The 27,185-nt window shown below is 37.6% G+C and overlaps 1 protein-coding gene across 1 annotated transcript in view; it reads right to left on the minus strand.

The window, feature by feature from the left end:
- LOC132852245 (latent-transforming growth factor beta-binding protein 2-like) overlaps positions 1–27,185 on the minus strand; it is a 103,269-nt gene that overhangs the window by 39,734 nt on the left and 36,350 nt on the right. The window contains exons 4-9 of the mRNA XM_060879325.1: positions 23,233–23,456; positions 21,473–21,643; positions 17,908–18,105; positions 16,680–16,966; positions 14,272–14,374; positions 759–833 (exon numbers count right to left, since the gene is read on the minus strand). Coding sequence (XP_060735308.1) covers positions 759–833; positions 14,272–14,374; positions 16,680–16,966; positions 17,908–18,105; positions 21,473–21,643; positions 23,233–23,456 — 1,058 coding nt within the window. The remainder of the gene's footprint in view (positions 1–758; positions 834–14,271; positions 14,375–16,679; positions 16,967–17,907; positions 18,106–21,472; positions 21,644–23,232; positions 23,457–27,185) is intronic.

Genomic DNA, 27,185 nt, shown 5'->3' on the forward strand with positions numbered 1-27,185 from the left:
CTGATTTGACCTGCATTTTTCTTCACTCATGTTTATTCCCTGTGCCTACTAACTAGTCTGTTTGCTCCTCGTCTAACTGTTGCCTGTGTTGGATTAGTTGATCCATGTGCCATTAAAGCTGTTTGCATCTGCATTTTTGAACCCGTTATGAATATGACGCTAGGAGATTACCTCATGCCTCATGTTATGGCATGTCTAGAACACAGGAAAATAGATAACTTCACTAATGATAACTTCACTAAACATATATTAATAAATTCCTCATTATGCCAAATTAAACCTGTCCTGTACAGGAACAAACTGAAATCACCATTGATGTGATGATGACCATTTTTTCCTATTAATGTAAGTGTAAACTCGAAGTCCATGTATATACTAGCTTTGTTGGCAAACGCATTTATTTTTACTTGCAGTAGATGGATGATGGTGTGTGTGCTAACCTTAGCTCAACCCCTCTGAACCAGCCATTGTGTTCCCAATTGTATCTTTTCACATAATTCACAATTATTTTATAAAGGTCTGATGGGATATTTATGAATGTTTGAGGATGCACATGGAACCTTTATGGCGGAATGTAACCCCAAAACTTGGACTAAAAACCTCTTTTCAGTCAGTCCTTGAAAACTTGACGCTTTCATTAGGATTCTTAAAAGTCCACCTGGACGCATGAAATTGCAAAGTCATACGCATATGTTAGAAAAAAAAAAAAAGAAAAAAAAAACTGGTCAAGCGCTACTGAACAATCTCGCATTACTTACCTTGACAATGAGTTGAATTCATTCTTTTATAGCCTTTAGGGCATTCCACTAGGCCATTTGCAATCACTGCATACGCTGTAAAGAAAGGAAGAAGAGAGAATGTCAGAAACTTAAGTAAAAATTATTGTTCTCATCCTGGCAGAAAAATGCAGAAGAGGTCTAACGGTTGGCCACATGAGATGTAAGAGATATGTAACTGGTCCTCATGATTTTCATTTATAGTTTTACACCACATACAGTACATCCAGATACACATGTCAAGCCCCGAGTTTAAAAAAGGGCTAAAATCCACACGGGAAAACTTATCGCACAAAATAGATTCTAGTCTACTGAAGTCATCTGTTTAATATGTATATTCAGTATGTAACATGATAAGTGCCAAAAAAACAACAAAACCACTATTGTACAGAAAAAGGCAGCATGATATAGCATGTCCCTGGTACAAACACAGAGGTATAAATAATTAGATGTAACAACCAACAACTAAAAAACAGAAGCAATTGTAATCACACTGGATTTGACAGGAAGTGGACCATTAATCCTGCACTTTCAAACATTTAATATATGATAGATTCAAGGAAGAACTAGCACATTACATATCACAATATCACTGGAAAGACAGCGCTAATGTTTCTACACAAGGCTCTTAAGGTTTATACAAACTTTTAAAAGACAGAAATAAAAAAAAGTGAATATAGTAGATTCAGATAAAAATATTCGTATCTAACTATATCTACTGTATGCATTGTATGTTCATCTATCTATCTATCTATCTATCTATCTATCTATCTATCTATCTATCTATCTAACTAACTAACAAACTAACTAACTAACTAGCTAGCTAAAACTAATTTGCATTCTTACACCACTTTATTAAAATTGAGTAAGGGCACACAAGATCTGGAGGAAATGCTGACTAACCTGTCCAGATGACAATTCTATAGGTATTCCATATCAAGTTAAAATGACAGAATATATTATTACTGAACATTCATTCATTCATTCATTCATTCATTCATTCATTTTCTACCGCTTGTCCGAACTACCTCGGGTCACGGGGAGCCTGTGCCTATCTCAGGCGTCATCGGGCATCAAGGCAGGATACACCCTGGACGGAGTGCCCACCCATCGCAGGGCACACACTCTCTCATTCACTCACGCAATCACACACTACGGACAATTTTCCAGAGATGCCAATCAACCTACCATGCATGTCTTTGGACCGGGGGAGGAAACCAGAGTACCCGGAGGAAACCCCCGAGGCACTGAGAGAACATGCAAACTCCACACACACAAGGCGGAGGCGGGAATCAAACCCCCAACCCTGGAGGTGTTATTTGAATCATATCACTTGAAATAAACTATTTTATGTGACACTATAGTCCTGGAGAAACGCTGTTTCAATTCACTATGTACTGTGTCAGCTATATATGGTTGAAATGACAATAAAAGCTTTTTGACTTGACTTGAATTGACTAGACAATTAACGGTAGGTAGTTACTATACCGTAACCTATTACCACTGATAAACACTATATTGTTAATTTTTCTTAAAATGCACAATATATTTTTAGTTTAAAAATTAATTTAGTTAAAAATTCCAGACACTAAAAACCGGTCCGATGGTTCCCAATGGTTTGGAGTCGATTGAAAAATGAATGAAATTTAGCATTGAAGTGTTTCGGATAGCAAGGCAGCTAGTATATTTTGACAATTATTTAGAATTTCACTGGTTGGGAAAAGATCAGGGCTAGAACCAGATATGGGTTAAATAGTTTTCCTGTGATCTAGACTATTGGTCCATTGGTTTCCATGAAAAACATCAGTAATATTGCACTCATAAAATGCCTACAGAATAATTTCCAACATAAGTGAATGAGTAAAAAAAGAAGCTAGGATCATGTGGTGCTTTGCATGTCCAGAGCTGGACACTAGAGACTACAGTACAAACACTAGAGGATTAAACCAGTCCTATAATAAAGTCCACCACCCCATATTTGTATGTCATCAGCAGTGGGTAAGAGGAGGAATCCAATCTCTCTTCAAGCTAGTGATAATAGAGGAAGCTTCTCTATTTGTTTCATTTTCCTCCCAAGTGACAACTGTTCACTCCAACTCAAGCTACACAGCCAACGATCTGTCCTTCTGGGAGTATGCTGACCTTTTGCATAAACTGAAGGACGTTGCAGAGGAAGCAGTTATGGTCAAGGTGAGTCTAAAACAACAGCTCAAATGAAAAATGTTAGGAATGTCTTACAATAAGATTCAACTGAAGTTAATCACAGTAGACTAAACTGAGTTCAAACAGACCACAGGTTTAAAAATGGTCTCATACTGATGCTAAAGTTTTGCGAAGTGATTTATCATCGATTCATGTTCTTAATCATAAAACCAAAAGTCAATCAATTTGTCGTTTAGTTTAATGGGACCCTTAGCTGAACTGGGGCAGTTCTCTTTACTTTGCTACTCATATTCCAGTTCAGATATAGGGCAGAGCGTATCAGGTAGCATAGCGGTCGGGAATCATAGCCGATTATGTGAATAATAGCTGCTAAAACCCTGTTTCACCAGTAATCTCATCCTGCGCCCTGGTATTGGGGAGTTTTAGTGTCAGAGGAGTCTCTGATCCCCATAATTGCTGCATTGGGCCAATGCAGTTCAAAAACGGTCTCAAAAACAGAGAAAAAGAGCTAAACACACTAGGAGATAAATGTTAAAAAGAGGAGCTAGGGAGAGACTGAGAAGCTTGTCTTTAAAAAAGAGAAAAGCGTATCTGAAAAATAACCATGGAACTTAGATGTGTTTCAGTTTTATGTTTTTTGAGAAGAAATAAGTGATCACTACATGTGTATGTACTGTATCAAGCTTGTTGACAGACACCACATTACTCCACAACAATGATTATAATTACTGACGCCATCGATGTGTCTGCATGCAGTTGTGTACTATATCGTGCTCTTGACAACAAGAATCATGAGTTTAATCATCAGCCTTTAATGTGCCATGTAAGGAGCATCCAGAGTGACACAGGTAACAGAATATGAAAATATTATTCAGAATGAACAGATAACGTGCTCAATGAATACACACGCTATTATTTTTTTCTCTTTTAAAAAACCTTTGCCAGTTATGTTAGCATCAGAAGCATGTCGTACTGTGTATGAATGTGTATGTGACATAAAATTTTAATTTTAATTTTGAATTTAGTTGAGGAATATAAACTCTAGTGACATAACTAAAGTTGAGGAACTGAGACAGAATTTAGAGACCATGGTGACCTGGTGCCAATATTTCTCCAGCAACATTGTTGTGGGAAAGAAAAAAACTTTCTGAATATTGTGGTTCTGAGCTGTAGTTCAAAAAGATGATGTTTGATAAGGTCACGCTAGCTAGTGTGTGGGGAAAAGGAGGAAGGAGTTGAGGAGGAAAATGAAGGAAATCTGAATACAGATATTTGGATATACAAATATCTGTAGAGGTAAATAGATACAGTTACAAATACCCTTAGACACGTTTATGTAGCACGTTTGTGCAATTTTCACACATTAGGTTTTGTCTATTCTTAATTACAGCAATGCTATATACCATAAAATGCTGTTTTTTTACTACACATTATACACATATATGTTTTGTATAGTTGCGTAGTGAAATGATGCAATTACTGTACAGGAGGCAGGCATGATATTAGGTGATTAACGAATGACTCTTTAAGTGAAAGAAGCTTAGAAAGCATACGAGGGTTCATTGATAAAAACAGTGATTGATGGTTTCAAGCTATCACCAAGAGGATCACCCTGTAGAGTGGAGAGCGCTACATTACTTCAAAAATAACCTTACAGGTGCAATGAGAGCTTCCCTTCAGGACCTAGTGTTCTTTACTAGAGCCAAACATTCAACCCAAAAGCATCAGGAGGGTGTAGAGTGTGAGTAGGAGGACAGACAACAGCGTTCCTTAAGTGTTCTATATCTGTGGACATGTAGGCTGAGATGAGAGATCTGGGAAATGGGGCAAGAAGAGGGTCAATGATGAGTGAAGATTTCCATGGTGATCTTAATAATACTACAGTGCTGAGAAATGCTGAATTCTGCTTATAAGTTGCTGTTTATTTTTCTTTAAAAGCAGCACTGATAGTACAATTGAAAGAGTATATTACTGTACTTGATCTGATTTTCTATTTAATATATTAAAATATTACAATATCTATAATAACACAGGGACCTCTATAGCCGATAAAGGATTTTAAAAATGAAATGTAAAAAAACTCTTTACCAAAGGCCAAAAATGTCAGGGATGCGGGGGATAAAAACAGACCCAAATGCACTCACTCTCACTCTCTCACTCATTTTCTACCGCTTATCCCAGACCCGAATGCAGAATAGCGTAAAAATAAACAGGTTTAATAACTAAAATAACAAAACAAGGACAAATACGTGACAAAGGATGACACACAAGACGAGGATTAAATACACAAGACAATTAACACATAAGGAACAGGTTTGCAGAGGAGAGGAGGAAGAGACAAGGGCAGGCAGACACGTGAACACAGAACATAAACAAAGGCACGTGGCCAAAGTCCGGGCTGGATCCTGACAAAAAAATGGAATTTGCACCTGTATTGGTTTTACCCATTCAGCATTATGGCTCATATGAAACTAGACTAAGGGCTTTGAAAAATATATAAATTAAGAAGAATTAACTTATTTTTTCGTTACCATTTCTAACGAAATTTCTAACGTCACCGTTTACCTTGACCACTAGTGATTTACAGTATATATTCATACCCCACCCCCTTTTTTTTCTCCACACAAATGTTTATATTTTCAAAGTAAATGGTGATGTCAAACCCAATTCTACTCCCAGAGATGCCTCAAGTGTTTGTTGATAAGTCTCTAAAATTAGAAGACATTATCTTCAACCACTAGAATTCTGAAGGTTATCAACTCACACTGGAAGCCAGCAATGTCCTGACGAATTTCATATCAGACTTGCAAAGACAAATAAATTCATTTGTTTATACTGATTAAAACTGACAGATAAGATGTTACATAAGATGTTTCCGTTACACCAGTGTATTGATAAAAAAAATTTCTATTTATTATAAGGCATCTCCATGGTCAGTTCAACGTATAGCAGTTCGTTTAAAGTTTTAGACATGGGGTATTCTTCCAGATGAAAAGATTTCTGCGTTCTCAATAGCACTAACTTCAAGAGAAAAAAAGAAAATGAAAGAAAGGAATGAGAAAACAGCTAATTTCTGCTATAAAGTAGTAGTAAGAAATAACAGGAACTAACTTATTGGAGGTTTGCTGATTAATTAATAAAAGAAATTAACACCTCAAGATTTTGCTGTTATTTAAAACGACCAAAGGGTTGATTATTTTTCACACACACTGCTGTATTTTATTCCTTATATAATGAAAGACCACTTTCCAGATAAAAAAACCACCAAAGCTGTCTGGTAAATATCTAATGCTTAAAGTCAAAGAGTGATGAGACCATATTTTGATTTAACTTCATTTTACTCTTTACTGCTTGTTCTAAAACATTTTTTATATTTAGAAACTTTACACAGTACAGCATGCATGTGCCAAAACTAAGAGAGCTCAAAGCTCTTTAATCAGTTGTTTTCATTTCCCGATCAGGCAAATGAGAAAGTCGTCGCCATTTAATCTCACAGCCTGTGCAGTCTCCCTGTTTTTCCACTGACTAAGCCTGATTAGAAGAAGTCACTTTTTCAAAGGAAACATTTACTTTTTCCACAAAACTAAAGCTTTAGCCATAAACAACTTAGATGAAGAGAATGCACTTCAGGAAATGATAAACTTTTTTAAGTTTGCTCACTAATGAATCAAAAGAAAGTTCCCTGGAACATTAATATGATGAAACCATCTGATTTGTTTACTTTTTAACAGCCGTACCATAGTATAGTACTTCAGCTCTATTTGAAAACAAATGTTATTTCAACCCGCAGGGCTGAAGAAGATGTTTTCTCGTGCCCTAGTTTATGTCTGTCAACATCACTGCATCACTGATTCCATCGTTAACGTTAATAATACATAAAGAGATAGAAGAGAGGTTTTTTTTACTTTTCAGTTGTTTGCATTACTCTCATCAGCAGCATTCTCCACACAGGCCATTTAATTTAATCATTCCAAGATCTAAAAAAACCTAAGCTAAAAAGTAACCGAAAGCTAAAAAGTAACACGCGAGGCACACGCAACAATTATGATCTCATTAGAAACACACTTCAACATTATGTGTGATTTATTGTGTCTTTTCTATGCTGTCACAGTCCCTTGCAAATGAAAAATAGACCTAACTGCTAATTATGTTGAGCCACAATAAGAAAAAAATCCAGATAACAGATGGAATTTCCTAGTTCAATAACACAGGCAAATGAAAACGATGTGGCTAAATATTTCTCTCAATTTCTGTCAATCCTTGTAAATAACATTAGGATACTATTTATTTATTTATTTTACATTTTGACCCATGTCACTCACTCATTTTCTACCGCTTATCCGAACTACCTCGGGTCACGAGGAGCCTGTGCCTATCTCAGGCGTCATCGGGCATCAAGGCAGGATACACCCTGGACGGAGTGCCAACCCATCGCAGGGCACACACACTCTCATTCACTCACGCAATCACACACTACGGACAATTTTCCAGAGATGCCAATCAACCTACCATGCATGTCTTTGGACCGGGGGAGGAAACCGGAGTACCCGGAGGAAACCCCCGAGGCACGGGGAGAACATGCAAACTCCACACACACAGGGCGGTGGCGGGAATCGAACCCCCAACCCTGGAGTTGTGAGGCGAATGTGCTAACCACTACGCCACTATGCCCCCCACCCATAAGTCAAGTTACTGATTTTGTTGGTCATTTACAAGTATGTCATGCTTAATCATGCCTCAGCTTGCAGACTTGTCCTTGATTAATAGTACATTAAGCTGATTGCTACAGCTTCTTCTCCACTAAGGAGTGAATGATTGAGAAAAGAGTGTTATGTAGATCCATATGCATTCAACACAAGTGTGTAATCCATATCAGACAAAATCATTGATGATTTGGGATTGTTTAATGAGATAGATGTGGTAATACATTCACATCACTATATAATCCAAATTCATGCTTCCTCTTTTAATAAGAAGTAAAATATGCTGATAGTTGGATTGGTAAAGCTAAGGTACAGCTAATCAGTGTGATAGACTGGCGTCCCATCCAGAGTGTATTCCTGCCCCTAGTTTCCTGAGACAGGCTCTAAATCCACCCCAGCCCTAACCAGTATAAAGCACTTACTGTACTGAAGATAAATTAATAAATCCTCGATGATTCAGCCATAAGATTGCGACCATTATGGCAGAAAGAAAAAGCACTTGAGCATTTAGAGACTGTATGTTGTAGCCCAGAAAAAACATTCTTAAAAAAAAAGTTGGTTGTACTATAAAGGAGGACCATTAAATACCAATCATTCAGCCATTCAGATGAATACAGCCTCAAAATCATGCCTGGATAATGACAGTTATTTAGGGTGTAATCTTGTAAATTCTTGAATAAATCACAGCACATAAAGTATGTTGGCTTAATAAATAGATGAGGAAAGGTTTCTGATTTGTGATTAGTGACCCAGGAGTCAGACTGACACATCATACCCTATAATTGGTGATAGTTTATTGGCTCCTGTGGAAAGTTTTTATTTATTTATCTATTTATTTGAGAAGTTTAAATGGCCTTTATCATTTATGTTTGGATATTCTGAACCAAGTGATGACCCAGAAAGCACAGTGTCACCTGCTGGCAGACTAATAGGACTTTATATTCATAATGTAGGATGGGGTTTTGATGGAAACATACATAAAGATCTCCCAATAAAATTATAGGAAACTGATAAAACTGTCAATTTCATATTCTCCTTTTAAGAGAGTGGAAATTGACATGGTATGATTCCGAATCAAACCATGAACTATTTGTACCCTCATGGCTCAAGATTATTAAGTGAGCCTTGAATCAATAGTCTACTTTTTTTTTCTCTATTAATAGCTCCTAGCTCCATTTCCACTTCTATTCTCCCTCTACACTAATGACTGCACTTCAAGTGACCAAACTGTTAAACTCCTGAAATTTGCAGATGATGCTATGCTCATCGGTCTCATCCAAGATGGCGATGAGTCTGCATACCGGCAGGAGGTGAGGCGGCTGGTGCTATGGTGCAGTCAGAACAGTCTAGAGCTAAACACCCTCAAAACTGTGGAGATGATAGTGGACTTTAGGAAAGACCCCTCAACACTACTCCCCCGCACAATATCCAACAGCCCGGTGCCATCTGTGGAGGCCTTCAAGTTTCTGGGCACTACCATTTCCAAAGACCTGACATGGGAGTGCAACATAAACTCTATCATCAAAAATGCCCAACAGAGGATGTACTGTCTACGTCAATTTGGTCTGCCACAGGAGCTGTTGATTCTGTCCTACACTGCAGTCATTGAATCTGGCCTGTGCACATCCATCACCATCTGGTTTGGTGCAGCAACAAAACAGGACAGAAACAGACTGCAATGCACGGTTAGAACAGCAGAAATAATAATTGGTGCCCCCCTGCCCACTCCCCAGGACCTGTACGACACAAGAACCAGAAACCGGGCAGGAAAAATCACCACTGAACCTTCGCCTTTCCCCAGGCAATCACCCTGATTAACAACTCACCATAATTATATTCCCTGCTTCTTATCTATAAGTACTGCATTATCAGAACTCTCAGTCATCACATCATCCGTGTATGTTACACACACTACTGCTGTTGCATATTGTACAAAAAGCATAATATTGTACAATATTGTTATTTGCACTTCACACACTTTATGTACATAACTGATCAGTCATATATTCTGTCTTCATATTTAATACTCATAATATCTATTGTATCACATCTGCATTTTCTTGTATAGTCTGTATTATCTTGTACAGTATAGTGTTGTTTATGTATGTACTTTTGAGTCACAAACAGCTGGAACCAAATTCCTTGTGTGTGTCAACACACATGGCCAATAAACCAAAAATGATACTGATTTGTAACTTTACCCAACATTGGTACAATTCAAATGGTAACAGAAACAAGTGGAAAATATAAGGCTAAAAATTTGTTACTGAGGCACTGTCCACTGGAAAATATATTGGTAACGAATGAAAACATAGAAATCAAGTTCAATCCTAACTAAAATACAGACGTCTTTAGAGTCCAAAAAGTTTAAAACAAATTTACAATGCCTGCGCTAAGAAATACTTTGCTCTCAGATTCTGTGGAAATATTTGTACTGTAGTGTGTTATATCAGTTCATTTTGGAAAACTTCATAATGCTGAGAACAGTTTGGTCTTCGTTATTTAAACCCTTGTCTCTAATGGTTTACATGTCATCCAGTAAGCTTCCAGTGCCTCAGTCACCTTTAATGACCCTGTATACACAAGAGATTGGATCAAATCTACTGTAGCACCAGTGACCTGGACTGTAAAACTGCATCCAATTGGCAAAGACACTGATACAGATGCAAACAATCCTCCAGCAATTCAATTAGTTTTAACCTGAAACTCTCTGGCCATGCCAATCAATCCTCTCAGTGGCACCCTGAAACCACTGGAATCACAGTAATGCACAATGACTCAATTCTCATGGATAAGAATGCTATGTCTTTCACGCTATCCCCTGTTATGTCTCCAAGACTCCATCTTAACTACTCCAAAATATTCTTGCCTTACTCAAGCTCAAAGACCTTATTTAAAAACTCTTAGAAACCGATAACCTTTAAACAATATACAGAATGTGATGCCTTGATAAGAACCTTAAGATTCAAAACAGGAGCATACGTTTAGTCTCATCAGGACCTGAGAAGATAAAGAGCACTGATAAGTCTCTCGGTCCATTGCTGATGCGCGAATCCAAGAAAAAGCAAAGACTTGTGTCCAAGACATGAATATGATCTCTGCATCTCGGTCTCTCTCTCTCGCTCGCTCTCTCTCTTTCTCGCTCATTTTATCTCTCTCTTGATATTTCAGCCTGGTGTTCATTACAGGCCGGAATTTGCAACATCTGAGATGGTAATGCATTACTTCCGTCAAGGACGTAGCCTCCCTTGCAAGATGGGAATGACAAGCTCTCTTGACTGTCATCACTTTCAATAGACTTGCTCCACAAGCTGTGTACCTCATAACCCCGTCTTCACCCAACCACAATGCTTCTTCGGCTCACAGAAAAAAATAAAGAAAAAATTAAACACGTTCCAAAAAAAATGTTGGCTTGGCTAGTATATTGTAGTAGGGAGTATTTCGGTTACAAGGTAATCACAAGACCTGAACCACCTTAATTAACCTGGGATCTACTAATAACAATACTAGATAAATGAAAAATATATCTTACAAAGGTGTTAAACTGGTATTTTTATATTAAGATCCTTATTTTAGTGTAACCAGCAATGTGAGAACAGTACAGCTGAATTAATTATGTGATCCTGATATAAGTTAGTTTCAGCAGCTGCATTGCTTCTTTCAGCGTTATTCCATATTATGATTAACATTTCTATTAAATTATAGTGCTGGAGCTCAAATCAGCTTTCTGTTGACATAAATCAAAGCTCAAGTAAGAAGCCCTGATCTTACAGCTTACAGTATATTATTTCATGGACACTTTAAGGACAATAATTAAAACCATACGCATTTATGTATTTAGGTATATGTACAGTATATACATTATTTTTCACTTATATTCTCATATTTTACAGTTTTTTATATAGTTTATAGTTTTTTATTTATCTACCTCCTTTTGGTTCTATTTTTTAACCCAAATTGCATTTTGCATTTTTAACCCAGTTTGAATACCGGACAGATGCAGAAAGCATTTCACTGCATGTCGTACTCTTGTATATGTGACAAATACAATTTGATTTGATTCTAATCAATGCACTGGATATTCCATAAGTCCCTCGACTTTCGACTTTTGAAAGCATTCCACTTTTTGAATGCTTATCCCACATTTACTGTTCCTAATCAATGCGCACATCCAACAACATAATAGTCACTGATGTCATTCCGAACGTTCCAAAACCAGCTGTTCAGAATTCTTCCCAAACAAACTGAAAATGAGAGAATGGATGGACACTTCTGCAAAATCCAGACTTCAAAGAGCAGGGAGCAGAGACACATCTGGAAAGTTAAAGAGATCTAGAAATTCTGGCAGGCAGGGAAAAAAGAGAATAAATATCTGTCAGTGATCTAAAGGCTCCCCACAAGTGAGCTGACGTCTGCATCGGATTATCGGCTATGCTTAATAAGGAAACAAATATGACGGTCTTATGTCTGATAGTCAAGACGCGCAAGTGCATGCTCATGTTGCCTCTTCCTGAAGGGAAAAATGAAGATCATAAGGAGGGTGATGCCACACACATACATGTACACACACACAAGCAGAAAGGCCCCAATTTTCTAAAGGTCTGCCTTTGCCTTATTACATTAAATTAGCACCTGCAATGTGATCTACTAAACCTGAACATGCTTTTCTACTAAGTATATAATTTACTGATGCAATTTAACAGAGGAGCAGGTAAAACATTTGCGTGAGCTTTTTTGAAAATAAGAATATTTAGCAATTTGAAAGCTATCCATGGGCAGGATAAAGTAAGCTGTGGCAGCAGGGGCATTGTTGAGTGTGTCTGTGGACAGAGAGGAGGTGGGTCGAACAGGCAGGTAACATGATTCTCACCTGTGTCTCATTTACACCAGTCAATTTATTTGTATCCTTTAATGCTTTCAGTGGTTTTCAGAGGTAGAGAGAGAGAGAGAGAGAGAGACACAGACAACATGGACAGAGTGGTAAACACAAGCCCAGAGCTCAGCTAATATTCCACCTGTTTCCTAAGTTATCCTCCACACCCTCACACATCAGGGTTCCAAAAAGCATAATTGGAGGATGACATTGTCTCCTGTTAATTACAATAACAACAGCTAATTGTTTGCTAATTGCATCTCTGTGCTAATGTATGTGAAGGAGGGAAGTTAGAAATTTGGCTACACAGTGACATGGCATGAGCAGCAGTTCAAAAAGATCTGAACATTTCTGAAATGAAGCAGATATGATCCCTCACCCTGTGCAATAATGGATATCCTGTTAATGGGTGGAAATTGGTGATGAACAATGTATTCTGAGCATCTTTCAAAATATTGATGTGATTCTTAAAATGAATACAAAATTAAGAACATACTGATTATGGGCAACTGTGAACCATTATCGCACACAAGAGTTTTCCACCATATTTAGCTTTCTATATTGTCATTTAGAAAATTATTCATCAATATGGTCAATACCCTTAGTTTTGTTCTCTCCCATACACAAATCACTGTTTAGTACACCAGGGCAAGGTTTTTTGAATTACATATCACTTTCCTGTATTTCCACTAACCAGTTTATCATTATAGCTAAATGTGTTATGTCTATGCTTAAACCCACCCCTTCCCTTAACTCTACATATATATGATTGTTGATGTTGTTTTAATTAAAAAAACTACTAAGGCATAGAACATAGCACAGTATGCCTTACACATTGTCTATTTAATTCCACACAGCATGAAGCATGAACACTGCCAGCAGTCAACTTCCATTCTGTATACACAAACTAAACCAGGCTGACTGTAAACTGTGGCTTTTCAAAGGGCTCACAGATTGAAGTTGGCATTTGCTTGTCTTGAGAAGCAATCTCATCAGGCTTTTTTTTTTTGCCAAACTGCCTTCATCCAAAATAATGCCTGGTTGGGTTTGTTTCCTTGTTGACTTTCTAAAGCACAAACTTTTTATAAAGGGAACAAGGTAGGAAATGCACTATATGCACAGTGTACTGTCAGTACTGTGAACACAGATGAAGAGGATTCTTGTATATATTTATGTCAGCCCGAAAATGACCTACATACTCTAAGTGTCTCTAATTGACATTTCTTACCATAGATAGTCCTGAAAAATACAGACCTTCCTAAAATTAAATATTCAACCATTTTGCCTGTATTTCAACCAGAAGTTGAACATTCTAAGCTCTGGATCCTGTCTAAAGAGAATACGAGTTGTATACGAGTTAAATTGTACTTGAATATCTCGTTTCAATTGGGATCAATGCCTAAGCGGAACATAATTTCATCATATAATCTGACATGGAGAGCACATTATCACACAATCTATTATACAGTTTTGCCAAGATTTATTGCGATCATCTTGCATAGTGTGACAAGTAATAATCTTAAAAGACAGTTGAAATCCCACAGTTTTAAATCAGCTTTCAGCATGATCCGTGCAAGAAGAAAACCTAGACTTGATTAAAAAGTAAATAACATTTCTATGTCATTTTAGTGGAATTTATTGTAGAGAAATTTATTAAGTGAAGGTGTCAAAATATGTCAGAAAAAAAAAAAAGTTTTCCACATAGTTTTTCCTAGACATACATTATGTGTTAGCCCCTTCTGTTTGAGTGTCTCACCTGGTTTGCTGGGACACTCGGTGCATTTGTGCAAACCCCATGAAGCTCCCACACTGCCACAACAGTCTTCCTGCCTGGTAAGACCTGGCAGAGGCTTCCCACACTGCAACATAAGCACACAAACACACAATAGCACAAATTCCAGCGACTCATGTTTCTGAACAAACACAAGGGTCTTTTCAAGGGGCTGAATGTTACGAAAGGGTTTGGAACAAGCAATTGAAGTATATTATGAAACTCAGGCCTGTTCTAGAATTAGAGGAGTTACGCAAAACCTATGCAGTATTACAAAACGTATCTCCTTTTCTTTAAACATACGTCCTTCCTTTTGATACCTAAATGTGTCATTTATATGCTGTGTTTAAAACAGCTTACAGATAGATTGTGCCTCTTCACATTTAAAAAAAAAAAAAAGATGAGAAGCAGCTGAGACCGGTTAGAAAGGACAAAAGCAACCTATTTTTTTCCACTCTCCTCTCCTGGCACACTTCTCATGAATCTGAGCTAACTGCGAGATTAGGATCTGAATTCCTTTTAAATTTATGGGATTTTGGAAGCCAAGATGCTGTTATGTCAGATATACTACTAGGGCATTGGCAACATCTCTATATTCACTATAATGTACACACACTATGAGCATGCTATGTTAAATGGAAAAACTGCTGAGTCATTTAGCTTTCAGTATGTTCTGTTCCTGTCAAGACTGCTAATAGGCCAGACAGAGACAATTAAAAGACAAATACAACATGTACCATTCTGCAGCCAGATCTTTTCAAAGTACACACTTAATATGTTTCAAACTCTGTTTATCTAAATAGAGTAAAAGGCTTGCATAAATAAAAAAAAAACCTTGGTTTAGACATTGAGACTATTTAAACTTAAATATATAACCTTATATAACCTTGTGTGATGTAATGCGTTATAATATTGCGTTGAAGGATCATGTTAGTTACAGCTTGTCTCTTTACCACATTCCAGATGGATGTATAGAGTCATATCCTCTGCCTAAAAGTTGTTGCCCTTTTGGCCTCAAATCATTACACCTCTGCTAATGTGTCTGGAATATGAGAGGGCTAAACTTCGCAGGGTGCATAAATTCTAACTGTGGAGTAAATCTGAACCCTAGCTTCATTCCTGTCTGGCAGAAACTTATGCTATGTCTCTGTTTTACAAAACAAACTGGTATCAGTACAATGTCTGAGTGAACTTTCAAATAAAAACAAGGCTGTGAATCAGAGCAATAAAACATTAGAAGAAACTGATCAAAATAAAATCAGCAATAAGAAAATATAGTAGACGATATTATATCCTACAGTCCATCATTAGTGTTTTACATTTATTAATATATAAGAAAAATACTAAAGCTTACTGCGTGTGTACAAGGTCTGAACTTGCTTTGCATTAAATCATGAATCTTCTCACTTGTGTTCCCTGGCTAGGTTTGTGAGTCAAGTTAGGTCAGCTTTATTTATATAGAGCATCTCAAGAAAAACAGCTGAATGTAAATGAAGACTGCATTCTCTTCTCCAAATACAATTTAAAATAACTTGATCAATTGCGGTAGCAGAACAGAAAGCTCTTGTTACTGTCTGAGTTTCTCTTATTCTCTCCTTATCTGTGTGAGATTCCTCTGGGTTTTCAAGTTTCCTCTCAAAAACATGCCAGTAGGTGGATTGACTTATCTAGAATTTAAGTGTGTGTGTGTGTGTGTGTGTGTGTGTGTGTGTGTGTGTGTGTGTGTGTGTGTGTGTGACCATATGACCTAAGTAATTTATGAGTTTTTTTTTTTTTTTTTTACTGTTTTATCTTTGTTTCCCATTGTAGTGAGATATTTTTCTGCTCTTTGTATATCACTCCTTGTTGTGTTTATCATGTGTTGAGTTGCATACTGCCTTACCATTGTTTCTTAATTTGGATTATAGAAAAGTCTAAGCTGACCTCCCATGCTCTGATGTCTGCTTAGGATTATAACCATGAGTTTCGGAAATGCCTTATAAACATAGTCTGTGTATCTATCCAAACACCTGTGGCTCGTATGTGATACAAATATCAAGAGGTATCTGAGTGTTGTAATCAGGACCATTTACTCTGAGTCCTAATTAGAACTGAGACAAAAGGAGTTGAACTTGGAGACAGGGAAAAGATTCACTAGGGGTCAACGAGAACTGAGCCGAGACCAAGAAACTCAAGCCAATTGAGAACCTTGAAGGAAATTGTTACCTTATGCAATTATAAAGACTGTGTTGTATCAAAATACTGACACACTAACATTCATTCGTGCTGACACAATAAATGGGAATTATCATGAGCCCATGACAAGCTAAGAGTAGCACAATTCAAATACATCTGTACTTTGTGTTCTTTTAGTCAATCCAGTTGTATACTTTTAATCAATCCAATTTGTTTACCTTTCCATCAACTGTTTCTTGGAAACACCTTCCAACATGTCCATTAAGCCTGGTATTTGGCCTGTGGTGGTTCTGCCCATGGTTCTGCCCAGTGCTGTGCACGCTGTTCTGCCGGTTGCCATTCCCATTGCCATTTATATGATTATTGCCAGGCTGAGAGCGTTGTTGTACTGAGTGACCAGTTTCAGCTGTTTGGCCTGGTTTGACCCGTGCAACCTGGTGGATCTGAACCTCAGCTTCTGGTGGGTGCTGAACATGTACCTTCACCAGTGAGGGTAAAAGAGAGGCTAAAAAAAACACAAAAACAGTCATAACACTGTCATTATATAGGAACGCTATAAACATAACTCTATTAATGAGAAACAATGTAGAACACACAGTTATTGATGTGTAATTCTGAACTCTATAACTATATTTTATAAATGCTGAATGAAATAAAAACATAAATGACTGCTTGGATCAGTAAGCAGTAGATAGCACCCGAGAAAATTTTGACATGGCTATACCTGTGTATGAACAACTTCTTGCATTACTTGCTACAACAGCTCTTAAATGGTTCTGTTTCACTTGCTATACAAAGCTTGAGATGCTTGTACAGTGATGTAATAGGGGCCAGATGTGATCCCTGCCACTGAATTAGACTTATTAAAACACGGCACAATGTTCACCAAGCAAATAAGAATGGAATGCAGAGGGTTGAAAGCCACATGAGAGATTCTGCATCTGTTTAATGCCGAAAAAGAAAAGAAAAGAAAAGAAAAGAGAAGAGAGCAAGTAAGAGTGAGACATGCCAGAAGAAGAATATGTTAATTTCTTGGAATTGAAAATGACAGGCGTTCTTTGTTAGCATGGATGACACTAGCTTTAGTGAGACATATTCTGTTTTTAATATTTATAATGGGATTGCTGAAATAAAAAAACACTCTGAACAATATGGGCCACTTAAACATGTGTGCAAAAGTAGATCCAGATACTGTAAGCATTAATATTTGACTATTTGCACAATTTTTGATTTATGTAAATGAAAAGTCAATTAATAACAAATTACAAATCATGCCTGGGAATGCATACTGAGCAAACTTCAAAGAATCTGTCTAAAATGATGATCTGCAAGATGTTTGAAGATGTTGGATTCTTTCCTCTACAATTATCTTCTGAAATGTGTTAGCATATATCAGTGTATGAAAGCCACAGTCACAGTGGGGTCATGATTGTGTTTTGAGTTCACCTTGCTGGTTGGACAGGGGCAGGGTGTAGACTGAGTGAGCTGCGCCGTCCTGCATTCCGTCGGCTTGTCGTCCATTAGAGGGTTTGCTGGGATTCTGAGCTGGAAGGTGACAGAACTTTCCTGTGGAGTTTGATGGGCACCAGCATTCATTTTGCCCAATACACCGTCCTCCATTCAAGCATGGAATCTGACAGAAAACTAGAAGATAAACAGATAAACAGATAAACAGTTTACTGTAGTAGTAAACTCATAAACCCCATTTTTTAATTTTAGAAATTTAAAAAAAAAAGGCACAATTTTTTATTGTAGTCCCTCTAGTTTGATGTGATTTTACCTTAAAATAAATACTTGCAAATAGGGTAATGATCTTTTGTTTTGGTTTGCAAAGCTTTTAAGTTGTTCTTGAACACTCTGTCTTAAGAGGATTATGAACCCTAAAAATTCATCCTCAGGGAAAACACATGAATCTAGTAGTCATATTTGTGTGAAGAAGGTACTGCCTTAACCTTTGCTTCCTGTAGCTCATAAGACTTTCCTGAGGACTGCTAATAACTTCCTGTATTGCAATAACCAAACAGAGTCAGTTAACAATTACTGAACTCACAGACCAATAACCACATGTTCTGTGTGTTCATTGGGTCAGATTCATTGAAGAATTAATTGATAATAATTTCTTATAAATAACATAAATAAATAAGCAAATAATGCAATAATAAATAATAATAAATAAAAAAAATATATAAATAAGCAAATAACAGAATAAAAAAACGACCTCGTGTAGTGTATGAACACTGAAATATTTCAAATTACATGCCAGATCTTCTTTTGAACAGACAAAAACATTACAAACCAGACTCATTTTTGCCGTCATGGAGAGCAAGAAAGGAATGATACAGATGAACAGCTGTGGTTTCACAGAGCATCTTTAATTCTCCTTACCTTCTGTCAGCAGTGCCTGTGCCCTATATACCTGTGACCGGGGCATCTGAGCCCCCAACTGAACCTATTTGCAGTCAGACTTCAAAGAGACACTATGAAAAATACCTAGGAAGCTTCAGCAATAAAAGGAAAGGCCTTTGTAGTCACAAAACAGTGAAAACAGTTCTGACCTCAAGAAGGCATATGTTCTCCTCGTTTGAGCAATACTGTTTAAACATATTTTTGAGATAATAGTTGTAGTGTGGCAAAACAGAGATAAAAGCCAAAGAATTAAAACAACCTGTCCTGTCTCTTCTTCATTTTCTCTGCGAAAGATCATGAGGCATATTGATGGAAAGAAAACATAGTGTCTAGGGTTTTTCTACAAGGGTTTCTACAAGTCTCTGGAACTGTACTAGAGAAATGAACAGCATACGTCCAAATCATTTCTCTCAGTTGGTGTTTGATTATGATGATGGATAGTACTGTCTCTCCAAAATCCCTAATAACTGCTGAGATTGCGAGTAGAGATCTGGTGACTGTCAAGGCCACATCATGAGAATCATTCAGTCTACTCTTCCTGAAGATGCCCTGTGGATGAGGGTAAGGCAATCCTGGAAGAGGCCACTGTTACAAAATCTCACCCTCAGCATAAATTCCTTCCTCGTCCATGATTTTGTTTGTTTTGGCATGTGTCTTTGTTTGTGTTTTGGTCCTACCGTCGTGCCTGTCCTGTCATTGGTCATACTGTAGGTCTGCTTGTTACTAGTGCAGAATTAGTTTATTTACATTTTGTGTTTCACTGGCAAGTCTTATCATTCAGTTACCATTGTTAAGTCATAGATGGTTCTGTATTCCTTTTATTCTTTTTACATATCTGCATGTAAGTGTGACATTTCACTAGTCATGCTTCATCTACATTTACATTTATGGCATTTGGCAGACACCCTTATCCAGAGTGAATTACATTCATACAGCCGAGCTATTGAGGGTTAAGTGGGCCTTGCTCAGGGGCCCAGAAATGGCAGCTTGGGAGACCTGGTATTCAAACTCATGACCTTCCGAGTGGTAGTCCAACACCTCAAACACTAAGATAACATATCTCTGAAGAAAAGCAGCAAAAGCCTTACAAGTCTTACGATCAGGATATGTGAAAATCTGATTCGCATTTATAAAGAAACACATATTACACTAGCAATATCAAATGATTTATCTGAGAAACCAAAGTTTTAGAAAAAGAATTAAAATATAACCCAGACCTTCTTTCAGATGTTGGCATGTGTCAGAAATGTGTTTTCCAATGCTCAAGGCTTCCAAGCTGTTAAAGTGTTTAAAGCACCCAGACATGTTCCAAACAGCTACTATTGAAGGGGTCCTTCACCCTGAAGCACATTAAATGTGTTTATATTGAAATATCTGTGATGTGACAGGAGGTTCTGGAGCTAATTTGTAAGATGTGTTTGTATTTCCCTTATTTGCATGTGAAGTTAGCTGTATGCAGTGCCGGTGTCACAGACAAATCGATTAAAGTGCTGCTGCATCATTCTCTTCATGTAGTTAAATCCCAGTGGCAACAATATCAGCAGGTAGTCAAACAGTCATATAGGACAGGTTTTACTTACTTTGAGTAAGTAAAAATGTGCATGTAGCGCCTTTAAATCTTCACCTCAAAAAGGTAATTATGATCAAATTTTGAACCTTCAGAATGTTGTTACTCTTTTTCTAAGAGTGTATAGTTTTCACAGTAGTTATCAACTGTATTTTAAACTAATAGTTCAGCAGTAAACTGCAATCAAACAATTAGTGTCCAACAAATCCAAAAAGTTCCAACAAATATACACGGATATTTTAATATTTCAACCTCTAGTGATATCATCAGTGGTTCCCAAGATAGTTAGTTCTACATCATATCATATGAATAAGTTTCTGATCTGCATCTTGTTTGCATCAGTGTAATGGTATTGAACGAAGGGAAGAACCAGCTACAAATGCCATTGATTCACTGGTCTATACTACAAGTATGTTCTCACCAGTGATGAAAGGACTTGGCCGGGCATTAAACGGTCCACTGGTGTTAACTGAGCTCTGGTGTATGAAATGTGCTTCATTAACCACATGCAGATCTAGTGGGATAGTGGGAGTTTTCCCTATAAAGCGGATTGAGCTGTTAGAAGAGGCAGCTCAGTATTGTCACCTCTCCTCAGGCCCTCCGTGCTGGCTTGGGGCTAAAGCAGGTGGATAAAAGTGGCTTTAATGTAATCCCTGTTAAATCTAGCTCCCTTTCTCCTTCTTGTTCTCTCCCCCTGTCATTCTTTTTCTTCTGCTGGCCATATGAAATAGTTAAGGTGAGGTTCAAAGCGAGGTGTAAACCACAGACGAGCAGGGGGTAGAGAGGAGGGAGCGTGAGACGAGTGTGTGGTTTTTCCCCATTTCTAAACACCTCTTAGTTCTCAGTGCGCAATCACAGAGACGATTTTCTCCCTTTCTTTCAGTCTTTAATAGCATGCTGAAAGAAATCTCTACAAAATGTTTCATTTCAGTGAGTCTCAAAGACAAGAAAGACTTTTCTTTTTTGGCAAAGACAAAACATGCTCTTTTGAGAAATTCAGAATTCAGAAATGTATGAATGAGATGATGAGAGACTTACAGAGTCTGAAGCCGTGGGTCTTAGATGGTGGGCCCTGGTTCTCGCTATACACCGTGGTCTTATCTCCACGCTCACAGTTATTATAGCATTGACCCCCATGGCAGATCCTTCTACACACCATGGGCGTAAAGACGATCTTGATTCGATCCACGTTTGCTGTAAGGTTTGCTCCTAAAAATGGTAACGATGTAGAATGACAACAAGAAAGCAAGAGCTGAAAGCACAGAACAGACACATACAAGAAGTGCTGCATCTTCATAAGACACACTCTCCCTGACTGGACACTGGTAGAACAGGAGGTTTATAACAGTGTAAGTGCGTCAGTGGCAGTGTGTGTGGGTGTGAGTGTGTGTACACCAGAGTCTGGATAGCTGGAAGGATGTGTCACTGCAAAAGCTCTCCAGAGCAGGATAGAGTGTGTGTGTGAGAGAGAGAGGGAGCATCACGAGGATAAGGCGTGTGTGAGCGTGCACAAGTGTGTGTGTGTGTGTGTACGTGTTTGTAGTTGGAAGGGAAGTCTTGTGTAATGGTGGGAACCTGTTCAATTCCTGTTGCCTTGTAAATGATGGAAAAACAGACGTCTGAAAACACGGATCTCTTGGAATGTTTGTGAGGATTGAACTTGTTAAACATTGCCATTGTAATATAATTCAAGGGTGTTGTTAGATCCTGTCCAAATGCACATATCATTATTCATTATTCATTGTTCATTATTCATAATTTGATTAGGATTTTATTTCTTTTAATTGATCATGCTGCTTTAAAAAGTCTCATAGCGATAATGTAGATGACAAAGGAAAGGCTTTGAAGCTCAAGTACGAGTTATGGTTCAAAGTGTTTGTTGGCTTTGTGTAGAGCACGTGTGCTGAGAAAAAGAAGGCCCAAGGGCACCAGGAGAAAGACATCAAACACCTTGTGTGTGTATGTGTGACCACAATCACTGAGAGTAACACTTGTAAATTTAAGTGAAGAGAGTGTGAGCGTGGATGACGTGTGTTTGCAATTGTTTTAAAATGACAGTGATGAATGTGTGTTTTCATGTCTCTGTTTATGTGTTTATATGCTTGTTTAGCCACAAATGTCCCTGTGGACATATTAACAGTCTCAGTTAACAAGAGTTTCCATTGCATCCAAAACTTAGCTCCATGGAGAAGACCTCTTTGTGTGTGCATGTGTGACTATGTATGTGTGTGTCTATTTGTGTATGTACGCCTTTTACTCAAAGTCAGTACCGTTCATGACAACTGTGATAAACCTACATAAACATTTATAAACATTTATTCTAGACTTTTTCTCAACAAGAATGTGAAGTATGGAATGTAGGAATGGAGATGACTGAGGCCCAGTTCATTGTTTATTGATTTCTGTGTAATTGTTGCTGCTGCTGCTTTCAGGTTTTCCTGCAACTCTTTTCGAGAAAATGCTGTTTTCATTCTCTCATCCATGTAAAAGGCATGCGTATATACAGTGTATGTAAATGTCTATTGGAAGTATGAATCATATTGCATGAAAAAAAAAACAAAATTAGCTATTTCATTGAAAGCTTTCTTATTTCACTGTAAGTCAAATGACAGACTTTTGGTAGCATTACACTGTAGGTTGAAATGCTGATTACATAAATTACTTTATGACAGTTGACCAATTGGAATACATTTAAGCATGTATTTTTATACACATATTAAATGATGGCCTTATGTTGTTATCACTGTTGTATGTGTGTGTTTGTTTGTGTGTGTGTGTGCATGTGTGTGTGTGTTAACCTGCTGGAGTCACTTGGTTGCTGGAGGCATGCGGCTGGCCATTAGAGTAGGCAACATGTTGAGTGCGTGTGTGTCCATGGTTGTGTCCGTTTGCACTGGGCAGAGCATTTGAGGTTATGGGTTCTGTTGATGAAGGATAACGCTTGACAGTCCTGGAGACATGAGACTGTCCTGCACCAGGCTGCTGCAGTGAGACCTCAGGAGAACCGCGTCTAACCTGGGTTCTGACAAAAACAAACATGTTGATGAGAGTAAATGAGAGAAGATATTGTAACTATCTAATATTAGCACTGCATGTGAGAGAGCAAAAACATGGAAAAATATTACATCATGTATTTAGCTAACAGTCCCTACCAAGCCGATGGTATCATTTTAATATAATTTTGACTAATTTGAAAAACAGGATGCTCTCATGATATTGTGTTTGTATTTGTGTTTCGCAATTAGTTAATTACTGTAATCAAATTTTGATATTTGACATTAGCTACATGATTTTCAAAAATCTGTTGTAAACAGCTCTGCTCATCAACTGCAACAAATTTCTCCTAATAATTTCCAGGGCCTTTTGTTAGTAAGTGGAATAAACTACAATGTAAAATAATAATGAAATAATTAGGCCTCACACAAACAGATAAATAAGAGACCATGATTTAGTACATGACATATTGAAATGACTGTATATACCATTGTGTATTACTAGATGTATTCACCTGTATAAAAGTAACTTAGATGATCAGGCTGTTAAACAAATTCAGATGTTGACTTTTGTACTTTATGTCCAAGCAGAAGACAACTTTGAGCCATAATGTATAAGGATATATAGCTCTTAATCTGTGTGTGACTTGGATTGAAACAAGCATGGTGGAACCTAAGACACTGACCACTGGACCACAGTCAGAGTATGTGAAACACACTAATATACTAATAATTTTCACCCAATCAGTGGAAGAGTAAGCTAAAATCTCAAGACCCTGTTTCTATTCTTTCGTGACAGGTTGGGGATGTGTATACTAGTAAGTATAAAAGTGTGTATACTAATATTGTGCAAGAAATGCCACCGAAAAATAATTGTTCATCTAGAGAGCTGATCTGCAGACCATTAAACACTAAAATATTTAAAAAGATTGTAATACATATTACACATAAATCTATTGCCTTAATTATTAAAATGAATATTGAGATGCATATATTTCACATTGAAATATATATTGCACAATGCCTAAAGTCTTTAGAGGCATTTTGCACATTGTATAAAGTAGCAAAAGAGCAAAAAAAAACCACTGTAGTGTATAAATTAAGTGTAAATGCAAGAAAATGTGAGATTTAACCAATTTGCCAGACACTTGTGTTACGACCCATGATTTTGTGATTCTGTGGATTGTATTGTGTGCTCTATACATGTCTATGTGCACGTCTATTTGATTTCAGGCCAGAGTTTCCGGCCTGTCCGAGCCTGCCCTGATTCTGCCCACAAGTCGATGACCTCATCACTGATCAGCTATATAAAGAGGAAGCAGAAGAAGGTGGAAGGTGTTAGATGTGGTGTGTTTATAGCAGTGGTGTTGAGATAGTGATTGTTGTGTTTAGTGATAGTTCCTGTTCTGGTTTTGACTTCTGCCTGTTTCTGAGTTTTCCCTTGGACTTGTTGCTGTGTTTCACTCTTTGTATATATACAGTATATATACATATATGTTTATCACTTTCATTTTGCTCTCTGTTTCACTGGCAGTAGGGGTGTGGCTACCCTTTTTTCTTTGGGAGTAGGTTCCTTTTTCCACTCTGTAAAAAGTCCCGATGTATTTTTCTTTCCTAAGAAAAGTTACTTAATTATTAGACCCTTTTTGTTTATTATTTTGGCTTGGGCCCACCCTGAAGAAATGCCGTTGTACAGTGGTTTGTGTGTGTGTGTGTGTGTGTGTGTGTATATATATATATATATATATATATATATATATATATATATATATATATATATATATAGTGTCTTTTTTTTTGGTCTTTGCCCCAATTTATAATGGTATCAAGTCACTGAATCCCACGCAATAACTCCCCAGCTCAACCCTAGACTGGGTTGTAACACTTGCAACTGCCTGCATTTCTGGGATATCAGACACTGTGGTAAAATACTCTGTCATTATCTGTCTGATGACAATCTTAAATAAAAATGTTGCACAATTCCTGAACATACACAGTACAGGGAAACCCTTCACATGGTATAAGACTGGCATTTCCCACTATACACAGACATCTGAAAACCACAGACTTTCCTGGACTCAAATATGTTTATCTTTTGTACATTTTACAAACACAAATAAAACTATAAAATTACTATAAAAGCTACAATAACTATAAAAGCTATAATAACTATAAAAGGACTGGTTTCCACCCAAACATGAATCAGGCACTTCATGATGGGACATTTGAACAGCCTACATCTAAACTGACTTGGCTAATGTCTGTTTCACTATAGCATCTAACTAACACCTGGACAAAGCCTGACATTCACTTGGCTAGTAAAGACATCTTTAGGCAAGCTGACTGTTTTAGCACCACTTGTTCTTGGCTTTTTACCCAGCATAATCTTTGCAGGATGACAGCCGAGGCAAGATTAAAAAGTAAATAACACATTTCCATGTCATCTTGGTGAAATATGTTCATAGTTGCTTAAAGTTTATTTGTCAAATTATGTTACAAGTAGAAAAAAAAATTTAGGCTACACACAATTTCTAGGTTTTTTGTGGGTGTTTGCCAGAATTCAGTCACATAGACATACTGTGATTTATTAATTCACTGCACAATATGTGTCATGAAACTCAAAACCTGAGGCAAGTATCAGCACTCACTCATTTTCTACCGCTTATCCGAGCTACCTCGGGTCACGGGGAGCCTGTGCCTATCTCAGGCGTCATCGGGCATCAAGGCAGGATACACCCCGGACGGAGTGTCAACCCATCGCAGGGCACACACACACTCTCATTCACTCACACACTACAGACAATTTTCCAGAGATGCCAATCAACCTACCATGCATGTCTTTGGACCAGGGGGAGGAAACCGGAGTACCCGGAGGAAACCCCCGAGGCATGGGGAGAACATGCAAACTCCACACGCACAAGGCAGATGTGGGAATCGAACCCCCAACCCTGGAGGTGTGAGGCGAACGTGCTAACCACTAAGCCACCATGCCCCCAAGTATCAGCACATAAACATATATTCAAAAGCCAACTGAAGAAAGTTTAAATTAAACAATGCAAAAGCTAACAATATAATAAAATAAAGCATGTAACAAACAGAAGTTGAGCCATTTCTCAGCGATCAGATGCATCAGTACTATTCCTCCATTAAGGTGTTGTTGAAAATTGTGTGGCTGACTGTGTTATAATGACCTTTTCCCACCCGCATTTGTGAGAGACACCTGGCTGACTCTCACGCTGGCACATGTGCACTCTTCAGACCAGATGTCTTGCCTTGCGATCTCAGTTCATTTCCTCACTGAATGAAGTCACTGCTGCCCTTCGCTATATTTGGACAAAGAGGCCTCATTTTCTTTGTTTGATGTCATCATCATTAGCTCAAGGCTCACTGCACTTATGCTTTGGGTGAACAAATTTGCAAACTTTGTAGCCATGATTAAATGCATGAAACCTGCTGAAGAGTAGAAAAGCTCCTTTTAAAGCCTCAAATAATACCATTCACCTAATTAAATCTGACTATGAAAGCATATACAGTGTGTGTGTGGTCATAATATGAGGCTGATGGCAAGTGAGTTTATCTCAATTGGTTTAAAATAGGCAATGTTCAGTAATTTGCTTAAAATAAAATGATGGGTTGTTGACTCATAGGCATATTGGATTGTGTAACTAAAGAAGAGGTGGTTATATAACACATTGTAACTGCTTTAAGATAGGACCAGAAGCAGAAGGTCATTATTAAAGGGGAATCACTATAGTCTA

This window comes from Tachysurus vachellii, chromosome 10 (genome assembly GCF_030014155.1).
Source record: "Tachysurus vachellii isolate PV-2020 chromosome 10, HZAU_Pvac_v1, whole genome shotgun sequence".
NCBI classification, from domain to species: Eukaryota; Metazoa; Chordata; class Actinopteri; order Siluriformes; family Bagridae; genus Tachysurus; species Tachysurus vachellii.